The sequence below is a fragment of the Procambarus clarkii genome, chromosome 79, assembly GCF_040958095.1.
Source record: "Procambarus clarkii isolate CNS0578487 chromosome 79, FALCON_Pclarkii_2.0, whole genome shotgun sequence".
NCBI lineage: Eukaryota > Metazoa > Arthropoda > Malacostraca > Decapoda > Cambaridae > Procambarus > Procambarus clarkii.
The window spans coordinates 19,791,230-19,810,297 of record NC_091228.1 but is presented as its reverse complement, the minus strand read 5'-3'; the positions used below and the strand labels follow the sequence as shown (position 1 = coordinate 19,810,297).

At 38.3% G+C, this 19,068-nt stretch overlaps 1 protein-coding gene across 2 annotated transcripts in view; it reads left to right on the top strand.

The window, feature by feature from the left end:
* LOC123751953 (alpha-2-macroglobulin-like) overlaps nucleotides 1-19,068 on the top strand; it is a 193,965-nt gene that overhangs the window by 69,546 nt on the left and 105,351 nt on the right. For both annotated transcript variants that reach the window (XM_069314573.1, XM_069314572.1), the window contains exon 5: nucleotides 1,629-1,801. In XM_069314573.1, the coding sequence (XP_069170674.1) occupies nucleotides 1,629-1,801 (173 nt within the window). The remainder of the gene's footprint in view (nucleotides 1-1,628; nucleotides 1,802-19,068) is intronic.

Sequence of the window (19,068 nt, the reverse complement as noted above, 5' to 3'; positions counted from 1 at the left end):
GCTCTGGTACACCGTCCTGGGGGCTCTGGTACACCGTCCTGGGGGCTCTGGTACACCACCCTTTGGGCTCTTGTACACCGTCCTGGGGGCTCTGGTACACCGTCCTGGGGGCTCTGGTACACCATCCTGGGGGCTCTGGTACACCGTCCTGGGGGCTCTAATACACCGCCCTGGGGGCTCTGGTACACCGTCCTGGGGGCTCTGGTCTATCGTCCTGGGGCGGGAGAGGGCTTCCTTCTGCTGCTGGCTGAACAACCTGTGGTTGTAGTGACTGTGTTTACCCTGGACCATATATACCTGCAGGAATAATATTGTCATCCACACTTCTGGGGACATAAACATACCATTCACTTGGAGGATGAACCAAGTAACTGCGGCTCTTGAAGGGCAACTTGCGTCTTTCCTGAAGAAACACGAGTAAACTAAGAGGTTAGCTGAGGCGCAAGTGCAGAACAGCAGATATAGTGTACGTGGACTTCTCTAAAGCTTTAGATAATGAACCACATGAAAGACTCTCTAGTCTTAGGATAGGACATTTATCCTACTCTCTAGTCGTAGGATAAATGGTAAAACATTTGATTGGATAAAAAAAATATACAAGGAAGGCAAGAGGTTGTCTCAGGTGCATATAGTTCAGAATGCCAAGTGTAGCACCGCAAGGTTCCATCCTGGGACCAACACTTCTTGTAATATATAACACGATATAGAAGAGAACATTAGAAACCAAATAATCAAATTTACAGATGACATTAGAATCTATGATAAAGTGGGAAGCAAAAAAAAGGTTAATTTCTTGCAAGGCGATTTAATATTACAAATTTAAAACGGTGCTTGTAGAGCATATCAATATGCACTATAACTACCATATCAACAAGACGAACATGGTGGAGATTGATGAAGAGAAGCACCTAGGCCTTATGATCCACCAGTCACTGACAGTTGCTCAACAAGTAGACGCTGCGGTAAAAATGTCAACAACACCTTGTGAATAGTCAAACGAAACGTTAATTTGAAGGACAAGAAAGTGGTTGTTCAACTGAACAAGTCGTTCCAGGAACGGTTGAGGGCCAGAGTAGGACTAACAACACTACACACCGGACATGACTGGCCGGATCTCAGTGGAACTTTTAAAATACTAAACAATTTGTAGTATAATAATCCAGACCACATTATTAAAATGTGTAATATAACTCACAAAGTGCATCATCATGAGACCTAACAGTGTTCTCTGGAGGACACAAAACAAGAGATGATTTTCATCTTAGATAATAAGTCCATGATATCACCTACTTGTCGAAGCCGTAAATGCGGAGACATTAATTCAGTTGAAAAGAAACATAGGAATAATTCAGGGACCTTTGACAAGCCGCCTACTTCCTGGCCCCATCAAGACCACTAGAGACTTTGGACCTCGGGTAAATTCAGTACCAACTTATCGTGGTTTTGAGTTATTATGTCACATTTTGGTCACTAACAAACAACAAAAATATCTTGCTGTTGACTGATGATACTTAATAACTTGCTCCTCATCACTAGGAATTATTTATTACTGATTCTTGAATAATGATAAAAAAATATGTTTAATGTGTCAAAATATTTGATGTAGCTAATCCGACCATTTTTGTCAGGGATTGTACACGCTGTTCGTGAAGACGCCCCGGGGCCAACAGCAGAGTGTGACCTTCAAGGTGGAGGAGTTCAAGGTGGAGGAGTTCGTGCTGCCTCGCTACGAGGTGGTGCTCAAGCCTCCCGCCTACATCCTGGGCACTGAAGAAGCCTTCACCTTCACCGTGTGCGCCAAGTGAGCCCCCCCCCCCCCCCCCCCCCCCCCGCCACCCACCCACTACTCTCACACTTGATAAACAACTCCGTATAGTTTAGGTTACATTTTGGGATCAAAGGTTTCCGAAGTAGTCAATGTTATCTGAAGGTTAATGTGAAGAGTTTCAGAGCCCAGTAGTTGTGTAACTGCTAGAACATTAACGTAATTCACTGAACACTGAACTGTTTAAGTAAAACCACAAAAATGTTATTAAAGTGAGGCACGTATTTCCTGACTATTTTATATTGTGCTAATCATTAAAACATTCATATGAGAGCGGCAGGTAACTCGCCTCAGATGTGAGTTATTCTCCAGAAGTTTGTAGCTCAGTCCTCATCTCTTCTTCCTCATCCCCACTTAATTATCTCCCCTTCCTCATCTCTTCCTTCACACGTCTCCTCTTCTTCATATCTTCTTCCTCATCTCCTTTTGATCATCTCTTCTTCCTCATCCCCTCTTCCTTATCTCCTCTTCCTCATCTCCCCTTCCTTCACACACGCATTACTCAAATTCGGCTTTAAAATCTTCTAAATTGATTGTATATAATAACTTATAAATGTCTAGGGCCATGGGGGTATAGGGCTCTACCTACTCTAGGGTCACGGGGGTATAGGGCTCTACCTACTCTAGGGTCACGGGGGTATAAGTCTCTACCTACTTTAGGGTCACTGAAGTACTGGGCTCTACCTACTCTAGGGTCAAGGAGGTATAGAGATCTACCTACTCTAGGGTCACTGAAGTACTGGGCTCTACCTACTCTAGGGTCAAGGAGGTATAGGGCTCTTCCTACTCTAGGGTCACGGGGGTATTGGGCTCTTCCTATTCTAGGGTCACGTGGGTATAGGGCTCTTCCTACTCTAACGCCCTGGGTGTAGAGCACATCACCGACTGCAGAGTATATATTGCAGGGTATATATTGCAGGGGTATATATTGCAGGGTATATATTGCAGGGTATATATTGCAGGGTATATATTGCAGGGGTATATATTGCAGGGGTATATATTGCAGGAGTATATATTGCAGGGTATATATTGAAAGGTATATATTGCAGGGTATATATTACAGCGGTATATATTGCAGGATATATATTGTAGGGTATATATTACAGCGGTATATATTGCATGATATATATTGTAGGGTATATGTTGCAGGGGTATATATTGCAGGGCATATATTGCAGGGTATATATTGAAGGGAATATATTGCAGGGTACATATTGAAAGGTATATATTGCAGGGTATATATATTGTAGGGTATATATTGCAGGGGTATATATTGCAGGGGTATATATTGCAGGGGTATATATTGCAGGGGTATATATTGCAGGGGTATATATTGCAGGGTATATATTGCAGGGAATATATTGAAGGGTATATATTGCAAGATATATATTGCAGGGGTATATATTGCAGGGTATATATTGCAGGGTATATATTGCAGGGTATATATTGCAGGGAATATATTGAAGGGTATATATTGCAAGGTATATATTGCAGGGGTATATATTGCAGGGTATATATATTGCAGGGTATATATTGCAGGGTATATATTGCAGGGTATATACATTGCAGGGTATATATTGAAGGGTTTATATTGCAGGGGTATATATTGCACGGGTATATATTGCAGGGTATATATTGAAGAGTATATATTGCAGGGAATATATTGCAGGGTATATATATTGCAGAGGTATATATTGAAGGGTATATATTGCAGAGTATATATTGCAGGGGTATATATTGCAGGGTATATATTGAAGGGTATATATTGCAGGGTATATATTGCAGAGGTATATATTACAGGGTATATATTGAAGGGCATATATTGAAGGGTATATATTGCAGGGTATATATTGCAGAGTATATATTGCAGAGTATATATTGAAGGGAATATATTGAAGAGTATATATTGCAGGGTATATATTGCAGGGTATATATTGCAGGGTATATATTGCAGGGGTATATTTGGAGGGGTATATATTGGAGGGTATATATTGAAGAGTATATATTGCAGGGTATATATTGCAGGGTATATATTGCAGGGGTATATATTACAGGGTATATATTGAAGGGTATATATTGAAGGGTATATATTGCAGGGTATATATTGCAGAGTATATATTGCAGAGTATATATTGAAGGGTATATATTGAAGGGTATATATTGCAGGGTATATATTGCAGAGTATATATTGCAGAGTATATATTGAAGGGTATATATTGAAGGGTATATATTGCAGGGTATATATTGCAGGGTATATATTGCAGGGTATGTACCCTATATTGAAGGGTATATATTGCAGGGTATATATTGCAGGGTATATATTGCAGGGTATGTACCCTATATTGCAGGGTATTTATTGTATATATATATATATATATATATATATATATATATATATATATATATATATATATATATATATATATATATATATATATATATATATATATATATATATATGTCGTACCTAATAGCCAGAACGCACTTCTCAGCCTACTATTCAAGGCCCGATTTGCCTAATAAGCCAAGTTTTCATGAATTAATGTTTTTTCGTCTACCTAACCTACCTAACCTAACCTAACCTAGCTTTTTTTGGCTACCTAACCTAACCTTACCGATAAATATAGGTTAGGTTAGGTTAGGTAGGGTTGGTTAGGTTCGGTCATATATCTACGTTAATTTTAACTCCAATAAAAAAAAATTGACCTCATACATAGAGAAAAGGGTTGCTTTATCATTTCATAAGAAAAAAAATATAGTAAATATATTAATTCAGGAAAACTTGGCTTATTAGGCAAATCGGGCCTTGAATAGTAGGCTGAGAAGTGCGTTCTGGCTACTAAGTACGACATATATATATATATATATATATATATATATATATATATATATATATATATATATATATATATATATATATATATATATATATATATATATATATATATATATGTCGTACCTAGTAGCCAGAACACACTTGTCAGCCTACTATGCAAGGCCAAATTTGCCTAATAAGCCAAGTTTTCCTGAATTAATATATTTTCTCAAATTTTTTTCTTATGAAAAGATAAAGCTACCCATTTCATTATGTATGAGGTCAATTTTTTTTATTGTAGTTAAAATTAACGTAGATATATGACCGAACCTAACCAACCCTACCTAACCTAACCTAACCTATATTTATCGGTAAGGTTAGGTTAGGTAGCCAAAAAAAGCTAGGTTAGGTTAGGTTAGGTAGGTTAGGTCGTCGAAAAACAATTAATTCATGAAAACTTGGCTTATTAGGCAAATCGGGCCTTGCATAGTAGGCTGAGAAGTGAGTTCTGGCTACTAGGTACGACATATATATATATATATATGTATATATATATATATATATATATATATATGATATATATATATATATATATATATATATATATATATATATATATATATATATATTGTGACGGTAACGCGTTGGTGTTCGGCTGTTTAAGGCTAGGGGTATGGCCTCGTCACATAGTTATAAAAAAAAATAGAAAAACTGGAACTTCGTCTGTGGTAAGGTAAGGAGAAGACACACAAAACACAAGTAAACTTTAACAATGAAATTTTAATTACGTTAAATAAATCAAAACATGAAAATAATGCACAAACAAATCCTTATAATAAAATCAATGAATCAAAATAATAAGAATACTTAAATGACACAATGAAAAGTTACGTTAAGGCAAAATAACAAGAAGTGCAATACAAAAGTTAGTGGGAGGTGCTGGAATATTGGCTTAAAGCCACCACCTCTCTCAGTACACGCTAACGTCTAGCTGGGAGGAGTGCTGGCTACGAAAGCACTGAACATTCTGAGGACTGATGTTGGGGCGACCCCAGACATCAGGTAGTATGGGGGGGCGAGTGCAGGTGCAGCCAGACCGGCGACCAATCAGCGCAGCCGGCAGCGATCAACATGTAGTTTGGTGATTTGGGTCCGAACAGGTGGCTGGCTGCATACGTTTTTGCTCACCCTGGCAAGCCTTGCTGGTGTTGTTGTCGTTGTTGGACATTTCTTCCATAGTCTTTTTATATAATTGTGAAGACGTAATTATGGAGGGAAGAGCAGGCTCAATCTCTTGAAGGAGATTATCGTCCTCAACTCTCCCCCGAAGCCTGCGGTTCTGGAAGAAGTACGTCGTTATGTGGTGGAGTATTAGATGGAGTTGCTTCTACTTCATAAACTCTGGAGAGATCATGGGCTAAGATGTTGTCAGACTCTTGGTATAGCGTGTCTCCAGGTTGAATTTCTGCAGTTAGCAAGCCCATAGTAGAAGACGTTGAGATGAGAAGTGGGCGTGCTGCAGGAGGTGTAGGGTGGTGTGGTCCGTATTGATGGTGGACCGAGCACTTTTCAGGTGTGGAGTGAAGTGCTGAAGCTTCAGGATGAGGAAGAGTAGCTCCTTGCCAATTGTTCCGTCGTTCCTTGTAGCAGTAGTCGCTGACAGGTGAATTCTTCTCGCCTCGTTGCTGCATCACGACACCACCATCGTCGGTACCATTGGCGTCGACATGGAGGATGTAGGGCTTATCTGACGAGGTGAGAGTGGAATTAGAAGAGGGCATAGGAGCACGATTATTATCCTGAAAGCATTTGGGAAGATCATTAAGGATTTTGGAATTAGAAAGCGCCGACTCCTTGTCAGTGCTTTCGGGAGAAGAAGCCGGGATGGTCTCACTGTGGATGTAGGGTTCTGTGAAGGTAGAACAATTAATCAAGACAGTGGGAGGAGTACCATTATATTGCTTCAGGAGGTTGACGTGGCACAGCTGGGTCTTCCGCCGCCTATCTGGAGTCTCTATGACGTATGTGTTGTTGCTTCTGCACTCTTTGACGCAGTAGGGTCCTGAAAATTTGTTTTGTAAAGGTGAACCTGGGATAGGGAAATAAGCAAGGACGAAGTCTCCCGGCTTGAATTTTCTTACTTTGCTGGTCTGGTCGTAATGAGTCTTCATTCTCACCTGGGCTTTCAATAGATTATCATGAGCAAAGCGGTGGACTCTCTCTAGAATGTGTTGAAGGTTTTGAAGAAACTGGGGCACATTCTGATGCTCACTGAAGGTGGCATCTCTGAGAGAGTCTTTGAAAGCCTTAAGGGGAGTACGGCACTTACGGCCGTAGAGCATCTCATAAGGAGATACTCCTAGGGACTCATTGGGGAGACTTCTGAAAATACACATTATTAGGTCAATCTGCTTATCCCAATCCTTTGAGGTTTCACTACAAAACTTTTTCAAGAGTGCTTTGATGGTCTGATGACTACGTTCAAGAGAACCCTGTGAAGCAGGATGATAGGGGCTGGACAATACCTGTTTGATGTTGAACTCCTCCAGTGTCCTTTTGAAGAGATCACTGGTGAAGTTGGTGCCACAGTCACTTTGAATCTCCCTGGGAAATCCGTATTGAGTGAAGATCTTCAATAGATGTTTGATAACCGTAGCAGCCGTGATGTTCTTCACTGGAACTGCTATGGGAAATCTGGTGGTAGGACACAGGATGGTTAGGATGTAGGCGTTACCTGAACTGGTCCGAGGTAAAGGACCAACACAGTCTATTATGAGTCTGTGGAAAGGTTCCGCAGGCACCTGTATGGGAATCAGTGGTGCTCTGGGAATGGAGACGTTCGGTTTGCCTGCCATCTGACATGTATGACACTGTTTTACGTACTGTTTGACGTTGTTTACCATACCTGGCCAGTAGTAGTCTTGACGAATCCCATGGTAAGTCTTGTTGAAGCCGTAGTGGGAGAATGCTCCATGGGCCAGGTGTAGAATAGTGGGCCGCAGGCTGGTGGGAATCACAAGTTGTTCGGTGTTGGCCCAATCGTCCTCCTCCTTCAGTTTACTGGGTCTATATCTGCGGTAGAGCAAGTCGTTCTCTAGGAAGAACCCAGGAATACTGTCGGGTTGAGTCTCAGCCTGGAAAAACAATGGTGTTAAAGTAAGATCTTCCCTCTGCAACTTACGGAACTCCAACTTGGTCAGATGCGGGGGTAGTTTCTGAGGGTCTTGAGGGACAGCGGTAGCAGTAGAGTCAGCTGGCTGTGGACGTGCGGCTTGCGCACGGGTGGTCACGAGAACCGGAGGAGAAACTTCACTCTCTTGAACCTCTGCTGGAACATACTCAAGAATAGGGTTACTTGGCACAGAGTTACACACCTGGGGTTTGTCCATGACGATCAGGTTGGTCGGTTGCAGGTCTTCTGCCAAGTCGTTGCCTAGGAGAAGTTGCACTCCAGGCATGGGAAAAGGCTTTTCCCTGACGGCGACTTGGACTTCCCCGTTCACGTAGGGACAATCCAGGTGGACTCTGGCGAGAGGGTATGGAGTGGTAGCAGTGAGGTCAGTGATGAAGACTGTTTCCCCGGTGTAGACTATGTTGGGCACAGCCGACTTCAAGATGATCGATTGTAGAGCCGCTGTGTCCCTCAAGATCTTCAATTTGAAACGTCCCTCCGGATTTGAACCGTTGGCAGAGACAGTTCCAGTATACAGGTGGTTACTGAAAAGAGAAAGATCATTAACATCAACACCAACATTCATCACAGGCTTACCGGACTTAGGAGGAGTTGGTTTGGGTCGTTGTTGGTCAGTGGTTCCCTTGTATTGAGACTTACCACACTTGTCTATGGTATGTCCATAGAGTCTACAATACTTGCAGTACAGTTGTGAACCAGCTTGATCGGGGCTCACCTTCTCGTAACTGTACCACGACTTCTTACTGGAGGATGGTTCAGGTGTCAGCCGGTGGATGAGGCTGTAAGTGTCAGCCGACTTAGCACACTTCAGGTAGTCGGTTTCTTCTTTATCTGCTAAGTAGAGGCGGACAGGAGGCGGCACACGTCTCAAGAATTCTTCAACAAGCATCAGGTTGACGAGTTCTGTAAAAGTAGAGACATGTGCTGCTTCCAGCCATTTCATGAAATACCTCCGTTTCGTGTTAGCAAACTCGAGGAAGGTAGTGGTACTTGCCTTCAGGTGGTCACGGAATTTCCTTCTATAACTTTCAGTAGAGAGGAGGTAGGCGTCCAACACTGCTTGTTTCAGAGTGTAGTAGTCATTCTCAGACGCCAAAGTACTGAGTGTGACTGCAGCTCTACCTGTAAGATGGACTCTGAGAAGTGTGGCCCATTGGTTGACAGGCCAACTGAGTTGATTAGCAAGGGTTTCAAAGGTGGTGAAAAAAACATCAACTTCTGCTTCTACAAAGGATGGCATTAACTTACTTGCATGTGATATATTAAAACTGACGGGAAGATTGGCAGTAGCTTGCTGGCGTTGGGTGAAGTGTGAAGTTTCCAAGGAGATTTCGCGTTGACGACACTCTAGAGCCAGAGTCGCTTGTTGCTTGTCATGTTCGCGTTGTATTTCCAACTCGCGTTGTTTGGTTTCAAGCTGTACTCGTTCACGTTCACGGAGTAATGCGACCTCGCGTTCGTGTTCTTCTCTCCTCAAAGCAGCTTCACGTTCTCTGAGGGTGATTTCTCGTTCTTGTTCTTCCCTCCTCAAAGCAGCTTCGCGTTCTTGTTCGTCTCTCCTCAAAGCAGCTTCGCGTTCTTGTTCTTCTCTTCGTATGGCAGCAGCTCGTTCTTGTTGTTCGAGGGCTTCCCTTTGCTGCTCACGTTCAATCTTGGCCAGCTCTAGTTTGAGTTTCAGCGTTGCCAAATCAGTTTTATCTGCAATATAGTAAGTTTCATGAGTTTCAGAGTCTATCTTACCTTGCTCTAAATAGTAATCCAGCAACAGGTTGTGTAGGTCATTTTTGTTGGCTTGGTAGGGAACTTCTAGTTGATACTCATGTGCAAGAGTTTGTAATTCAGTCCTCTTGGCACGACTTAAAGTCCCTATTTCACCTGCTGGATTTGCACGGAAAGCTTGGAGACGAAACATGGTGAAATTAGCAAATAAAGGTACACGAATGTTCAATAATGAAATGTCAGAAACAGGACAACGTGGCAACTGGCACCTATCCTGTGTGATCTTTAACAATTAACGTTAAGTGAAAGATATTAAATGATTAAATTAAATCAAGGGCGCAGGAAATCTTGTACCCGGTACTCATGTAAGAGAATAAGGGCAAGAAAATCCTACTAACAAATGAAACAAAGTTTCGAAAACAAATGAAACAGTTAAATGCTTCAAAAGTAAAATTGGTAGTCCAAGGATGTAGGCATACCTTGCCAAGTCTCTATAGGACATAAAGCAAGTTTTTCCCACTGAATTTAATATGATACTTACAGAATTAGCGAACTTTTGTGCTCTGAAAAAATAAGCTAATTCCCTACCGTTGTATGTATCATCATCTCTGACTGACGTGTAGGGGTGCGAGGTGTCAACTGGTGACGAGAACTGCTGCTGAGGTCCCAATTCAGCAACTAAAGTTCGAGCTAGAGGAACTATGGCCCTCTTTGTCCTCCTACAGTCAGATTGCAGAAGATTGGGTACTCTTGACCCGGGGCAGACCACAGTACCAGGGTACCAATATGATGATCTGTCAGAATGAGAAATATTCAAGGGACATAGATGGTAAATACGAGTAATAACAAGGAGGGAGAGATGACCAATTAAGAGTATGACTGCGGCCTACAGTCACCACGTAATCCAAAGTTGTCTCACCTTCACTATATGTTACTCTCGTAATGCACAATACACCGCACCTTATAAAAAATGAAATTGAATGAAAAATAGTAAAGCTACGTTAACAAAGTTAAATACGCTTACCATCAATTACCACTTGGCACCAGTACCTGAGTGAAGCTCCTAGGACAGGCCCCCATATAACTTGTGACGGTAACGCGTTGGTGTTCGGCTGTTTAAGGCTAGGGGTATGGCCTCGTCACATAGTTATAAAAAAAAATAGAAAAACTGGAACTTCGTCTGTGGTAAGGTAAGGAGAAGACACACAAAACACAAGTAAACTTTAACAATGAAATTTTAATTACGTTAAATAAATCAAAACATGAAAATAATGCACAAACAAATTCTTATAATAAAATCAATGAATCAAAATAATAAGAATACTTAAATGACACAATGAAAAGTTACGTTAAGGCAAAATAACAAGAAGTGCAATACAAAAGTTAGTGGGAGGTGCTGGAATATTGGCTTAAAGCCACCACCTCTCTCAGTACACGCTAACGTCTAGCTGGGAGGAGTGCTGGCTACGAAAGCACTGAACATTCTGAGGACTGATGTTGGGGCGACCCCAGACATCAGGTAGTATGGGGGGGCGAGTGCAGGTGCAGCCAGACCGGCGACCAATCAGCGCAGCCGGCAGCGATCAACATGTAGTTTGGTGATTTGGGTCCGAACAGGTGGCTGGCTGCATACGTTTTTGCTCACCCTGGCAAGCCTTGCTGGTGTTGTTGTCGTTGTTGGACATTTCTTCCATAGTCTTTTTATATAATTGTGAAGACGTAATTATGGAGGGAAGAGCAGGCTCAATCTCTTGAAGGAGATTATCGTCACAATATATATATATATATATATATATATATATATATATATATATATATATATATATAGATATATATATGTCGTACCTAGTAGCCAGAACGCACTTCTCGGCCTACTATGCAAGGCCCGATTTGCCTAATAAGCCAAGTTTTCATGAATTAATATGTTTTCTTTAATTTTTTCCTTATGAAATGATGAAGCTACCCATTTCATTATGTATGAGGTCAATTTTTTTTAATTTGAGTTAAAATTAACGTAGATATATGACCGAACCTAACGAACCCTACCTAACCTAACCTAACCTATCTTTATAGGTTAGGTTAGGTAGCCAAAAAAGTTAGGTTAGGTTAGGTTAGGTTAGGTAGGTTAGGTAGTCGAAAAACAATTAATTCATGAAAACTTGGCTTATTAGGCAAATCGGGCCTTGCATAGTAGGCTGAGAAGTGCGTTCTGGCTACTAGGTACGACATATATATATATGTATATATCTATATATGTATATGTCGTACCTAGTAGCCAGAATGCACTTCTCAGCCTACTATGCAAGGCCCGATTTGCCTAATAAGCCAAGTTTTCATGAATTAATTGTTTTTCGACTACCTAACCTACCTAACCTAACCTAACCTAACTTTTTTGGCTACCTTACCTAACCTAACCTATAAAGATAGGTTAGGTTAGGTTAGGTAGGGTTGGTTAGGTTCGGTCATATATCTACGTTAATTTTCACTCCAATAAAAAAAAATTGACCTCATACATAATGAAATGGGTAGCTTTATCATTTCATAAGAAAAAAATTAGAAAAAATATATTATTTCAGGAAAACTTGGGTTACTAGGCAAATCGGGCCTTGCATATTAGGCCAAAAAGTGCGTTCTGGCTACTAGGTACGACATATATATATATATATATATATATATATATATATATATATATATATATATTTATATATATATATATAAATATATATATATATATATATATATATATATATATATATATATATATATATATAAAAATATATATATATTTATATATATATATATATATATATATATATATATATATATATATATATATATATATATATATGTCGTACCTAGTAGCCAGAACGTACTTCTCAGCCTACTATGCAAGGCCCGATTTGCCTAATAAGCCAAGTTTTCATGAATTGTTTTTCGACTACCTAACCTACCTAACCTAACCTAACCTAACTTTTTCGGCTACCTAACCAAACCTAACCTTTAAAGATAGGTTAGGTTAGGTTAGGTAGGGTTGGTTAGGTTCGGTCATATATCTACGTTAATTTTAACTCCAATAAAAAAAAATTGACCTCATACATAATGAAATGGGTAGCTTTATCATTTCATAAGAAAAAAATTAGAAAAAATATATTAATTCAGGAAAACTTGGCTTATTAGGCAAATCGGGCCTTGAATAGTAGGCCAAAAAGTGAGTTCTCTGGCTACTATATATATATATATATATATATATATATATATATATATATATATATATATATATATATATGTCGTACCTAGTAGCCAGAACTCACTTCTCAGCCTACTATTCAAGGCCCGATTTGCCTAATAAGCCAAGTTTTCCTGAATTAATATATTTACTATAATTTTTTTCTTATGAAATGATAAACCAACCCTTTTCTCTATGTATCAGGTCAATTTTTTTTTATTGGAGTTAAAATTAACGTAGATATATGACCGAACCTAACCAACCCTACCTAACCTAACCTAACCTATATTTATAGGTAAGGTTAGGTTAGGTAGCCAAAAAAAGCTAGGTTAGGTTAGGTTAGGTAGGTTAGGTAGACGAAAAAACATTAATTCATGAAAACTTGGCTTATTAGGCAAATCAGGCCTTGAATAGTAGGCTGAGAAGTGCGTTCTGGCTATTAGGTACGACATATATATATATATATATATATATATATATGTCGTACCTAGTAGCCAGAACTCACTTCTCAGCCTACTATTCAAGGCCCGATTTGCCTAATAAGCCAAGTTTTCCTGAATTAATATATTTACTATAATTTTTTTCTTATGAAATGATAAAGCAATCCTTTTCTCTATGTATGAGGTCAATTTTTTTTTATTGGAGTTAAAATTAACGTAGATATATGACCGAACCTAACCAACCCTACCTAACCTAACCTAACCTATATTTATAGGTAAGGTTAGGTTAGGTAGCCAAAAAAAGCTAGGTTAGGTTAGGTTAGGTAGATTAGGTAGACGAAAAAACATTAATTCATGAAAACTTGGCTTATTAGGCAAATCGGGCCTTGAATAGTAGGCTGAGAAGTGCGTTCTGGCTATTAGGTACGACATATATATATATATATATATATATATATATATATATATATATATATATATATATATATATATATATATATATATATATGTCGTACCTAGTAGCCAGAACGCACTTTTGAGCCTACTATGCAAGGCCCGATTTGCCTAATAAGCCAAGTTTTCATGAATTAATTGTTTTTCGACTACCTAACCTACCTAACCTAACCTAACCTAACTTTTTCGGCTACCTAACCTAACCTAACCTATAAAGATAGGTTAGGTTAGGTTAGGTAGGGTTGGTTAGGTTCGGTCCAATATCTACGTTAATTTTAACTCCAATAAAATAAAATTGACCTCACACATAATGAAATGGTTAGCTTCATCATTTCATAAGAAAAAAATTAGAGAAAATATATTAATTCAGGAAAACTTGACTTATTAGGCAAATCGGGCCTTGCATAGTAGGCTCAAAAGTGCGTTCTGGCTACTAGGTACGACATATATATATATATATATATATATATATATATATATATATATATATATATATATATATATATATATATATATATATATATATATATATATATATATATATATATATGTCGTACCTAATAGCCAGAACGCACTTCTCAGCCAACTATGCATGGCCCAATTTGCCTAATAAGCCAAGTTTTCATGAATTAATGTTTTTTCGACTACCTAACCTACCTAACCTAACCTAACTTTTTCTGCTACCTAACCTAACCTAACCGATAGAGATAGGTTAGGTTAGGTTAGGTAGGGTTGGTTAGGTTCGGTCATATATCTACATTAATTTTAACTCCAATAAAAAAAAATTGACCTCATACATAATGAAATGGGTAGCTTTATCATTTCATAAGAAAAAAATTAGAAAAAATATATTAATTCAGGAAAACTTGGCTTATTAGGCAAATCGGGCCTTGCAAAGTAGGCTGAGAAGTGCGTTCTGGCTATTAGGTACGACATATATATATATATATATATATATATATATATATATATATATATATATATATGTCGTACCTAATAGCCAGAACGCACTTCTCAGCCTACTATTCAAGGCCCGATTTGCCTAATAAGCCAAGTTTTCATGAATTAATGTTTTTTCGTCTACCTAACCTACCTAACCTAACCTAACCTAGCTGTTTTTGGCTACCTAACCTAACCTTACCTATAAATATAGGTTAGGTTAGGTTAGGTAGGGTTGGTTAGGTTCGGTCATATATCTACGTTAATTTTAACTCCAATAAAAAAAAATTGACCTCATACATAGAGAAAAGGGTTGCTTTATCATTTCATAAGAAAAAAATTATAGTAAATATATTAATTCAGGAAAACTTGGCTTATTAGGCAAATCGGGCCTTGAATAGTAGGCTGAGAAGTGAGTTCTGGCTACTAGGTACGACATATATATATATATATATATATATATATATATATATATATATATATATATATATATATATATATATATATGTCGTACCTAGTAGCCAGATCGCACTTCTCAGCCTACTATGCAAGGCCCGATTTGCCTAATAAGCCAAGTTTCCATGAATTAATTGTTTTTCGACTACCTAACCTACCTAACCTAACCTAACCTAACTTTTTCTGCCACATAACCGAACCTAATCTATAAAGATAGGTTAGGTTAGGTTAGGTAGGGTTGGTTAGGTTCGGTCATATATCTACTTTAATTTTAATTCCAATAAAAAAAAATTGACCTCATACACAATGAAATGGGTAGCTTTTTCATTTCATAAGAAAAAAATTAGAGAAAATATATTAATTCAGGAAAACTTGGCTTATTAGGCAAATCGGGCCTTGCAGAGTAGGCTGAGAAGTGAGTTCTGGCTACTTGGTACGACATTATATATATATATATATATATATATATATATATATATATATATATATATATATATATATATATATATATATATATATGTCGTACCTAGTAGCCAGAACTCACTTCTCAGCCTACTATTCAAGGCCCGATTTGCCTAATAAGCCAAGTTTTCCTGAATTAATATATTTACTATAATTTTTTTCTTATGAAATGATAAAGCAACCCTTTTCTCTATGTATGAGGTCAATTTTTTTTTATTGGAGTTAAAATTAACGTAGATATATGACCGAACCTAACCAACCCTACCTAACCTGTATTTATAGGTAAGGTTAGGTTAGGTAGCCAAAAAAAGCTAGGTTAGGTTAGGTTAGGTAGGTTAGGTAGACGAAAAAACATTAATTCATGAAAACTTGGCTTATTAGGCAAATCGGGCCTTGAATAGTAGGCTTAGAAGTGCGTTCTGGCTATTAGGTACGACATATATATATATATATATATATATATATATATATATATATATATATATATATATATATATATATATATATATATGTCGTACCTAGTAGCCAGAATGCACTTTTCAGCCTACTATGCAAGGCCCGATTTGCCTAATAAGACAAGTTTTCATGAATCAATTGTATTTCGACTACCTAACCTAACTTTTTCGGCTACCTATCCTAACCTAATCTATAAATATATATATATACATATATATATATATATATATATATATATATGTATATATATATATATATATATATATATATATATATATATATATATATATATGTGTGTGTATATCACGAAAATAAACACGTGATTAAGAATGTGACAATGTCAGACCACGGAGGAAAAATGAAACAGGAAATTTCCTTAAGTACTTTCGTATATTAAATACATCTTCAGAAGGACCTTCTGAAGATGTATTTAATATACGAAAGTACTTAAGGAAATTTCCTGTTTCATTTTTCCTCCGTGGTCTGACATTGTCATATATATATATATATATATATATATATATATATATATATATGTCGTACCTAGTAGCCAGAACGCACTTCTCTGCCTAGTATGCAAGGCCCGATTTGCCTAATAAGCCAAGTTTTCACGAAATAATTGTTTTTCGACTACCTAACCTACCTAACCTAACCTAATCTAACTTTTTCGGCTACCTAACCTAACCTAACCTATAAAGATAGGTTAGGTTAGGTTAGGTAGGGTTGGTTAGGTTCGGTCATATATCTACGTTAATGTTAACTCCAATAAAAAAAAATTCACCTCATACATAATGAAATGGGTAGCTTCATCATTTCATAAGAAAAAAATTAGAGAAAATATATTAATTCAGGGAAAACTTGGCTTATTAGGCAAATCGGGCCTTGCATAGTAGGCTGAGAAGTGTGTTCTGGCTATTAGGTACGACATATATATATATATATATATATATATATATATATATATATATATATATATATATATATATATATATATATATATATATATATATATATATATATATATATATATATATATATATATATATATATATATATATATATATATATATATTTTTTTTTTTTTTTTTTTTTAATTAAATAGGGAAGGGAGTACCAGCTCTAGCTGGAAGAAGGGGGACCCATAGCCTCGGAGGAATCCACGCATAACGCATTAGAGGGAATGTTTAGATCCCCTCCAATACAGTTTCTCTGTGCTTTTCTCCTACCACCCCCTTCCTTTTTTATTTTTTGTGCTTTATTATGCATTTGATGGTTACAAGATATACATGGGTTAATACAAAAATAATAATGCAAAAAGGTGCTTAAAGGTTATGGATCTCTTGAAAAACACAACAATGGGAAACATTGATGAATGTCACAGACGGGTTCGATCACTGTTGCAAGTCAAACACTTCTTCGAATTCCCCTGAAGTTGGACTAGTGCCCAAGACGCAACAGGCATTTCCCCTCTGAATTGCAACACTGAGGCGCTGGAACAAGAAACTTTTTGCTCTCTGGTCTTTTGTAGCGCTGATCATTTTGTCCACCAAATCCTTCAGGAACTTCAATGCACATTTTCCCCACGAACCGAGGGTCTCCGAGCCGATCGGAACAAAGCTGTAGCAGTGTGCTAGACCTCTGTATTTAATAATTTTCTGCGATTCCCTGAAAGAAGCAGCACCACCGCTTTCAAGTGTGCTGTAGTGGAGGTAGGTACTGGCCAGTGTGGCAGCGCACGTGTAGTCCCATACCACTTGCTTACCATCCTTCCAAGGTAGCAAGGTGACCCCATCAGGGCGCTTCTGAGGGTCGTTAGGTCTGGATAAGTGTGGTTCTCTTTGTGCCGGGCAGCGGGCTGTGGCGAGGCTCCTCTTGATGATGTCGTTGACTTCTTCATGTCTTGCAATTTTACCCTGTGATTTACGACATACCAGACCATGACGACCATATTGGTCTGCCATCGCAGTTCTGCAGATGCACCTATGTTCGGTGAGGATGGGGGCGGCAAGGCAAAGGGCAACTATATATATATATATATATATATATATATATATATATATATATATATATATATATATATATATATATATATATATATATATATATATATATATATATATATAGTATTAATAGTAGTTTCCTCAGAATATTTTCTGTTGGACGACATATTCGACCTCGAGACACAAAAGAAGGTCACTACCAAAGATACCTTACAAGCAGAACTTATTGCAGAAGGAGGAAAGAATCGAGGCAACTACAGAAGCACCATACTGTCCCCCGAGCTTAAAGCGGCAGCTAAAAGCCTTCGTGAGAACAAGGAGATAGTTGTCAGGAGAGGTGACAAGTCGCCAATATATGTCATTCTTAAAAAAGACGAATATCTGGCGAAAATGAACATCATACTCTCTGACCAAACTAAGTTCCAAAGGGTAACGAAGGACACTACAGCCGAATTAAAAGCAAAGGTCAACAAACTGATCGAAACTGTGAACGCCAAGAAATCCGGACTCCACCTGCCAAAGATCATTGGGGAATATAAACCTGGATATGCGTATGGAAATGTCAAGACGCACAAGCCTGGAAACCCACTTCGGCCAATCATTAGCCAGATACCCACACCCACGTACAGACTGGCGAAGCGACTCAACGGCCTGCTGACTCCTTATGTTCCTTGCGCCTTCAGCCTGAAGTCTCCAAAGGAATTTGTTGACTTACTGCGGGGCACACGGGCCACAGGGATAAGAGCCTCGTTGGACGTTGAATCGCTGTTTACCAACGTACATGTGGACGAGACAATCGGAATGATAGCCGACAGAGTGTATCATGATCCAGCCTGTACTCCTCTTGACATACCAGAAAATATTCTGAGGAAACTACTCCAAGCTTGTACTAAAGAGGCACCCTTCTTGAGCCCGGATGGGCACATGTATAAGCAAGTAGATGGGGTCGCCATGGGTTCTCCCCTAGGTGTCCTGTTTGCAAACTTCTACATGGGTACCATCGAGCAAAAAGTCTTAGTCGACATGAACTTGAAACCGGCCATATACTGCAGGTATGTTGACGACATTTTTACACAGGTACCTG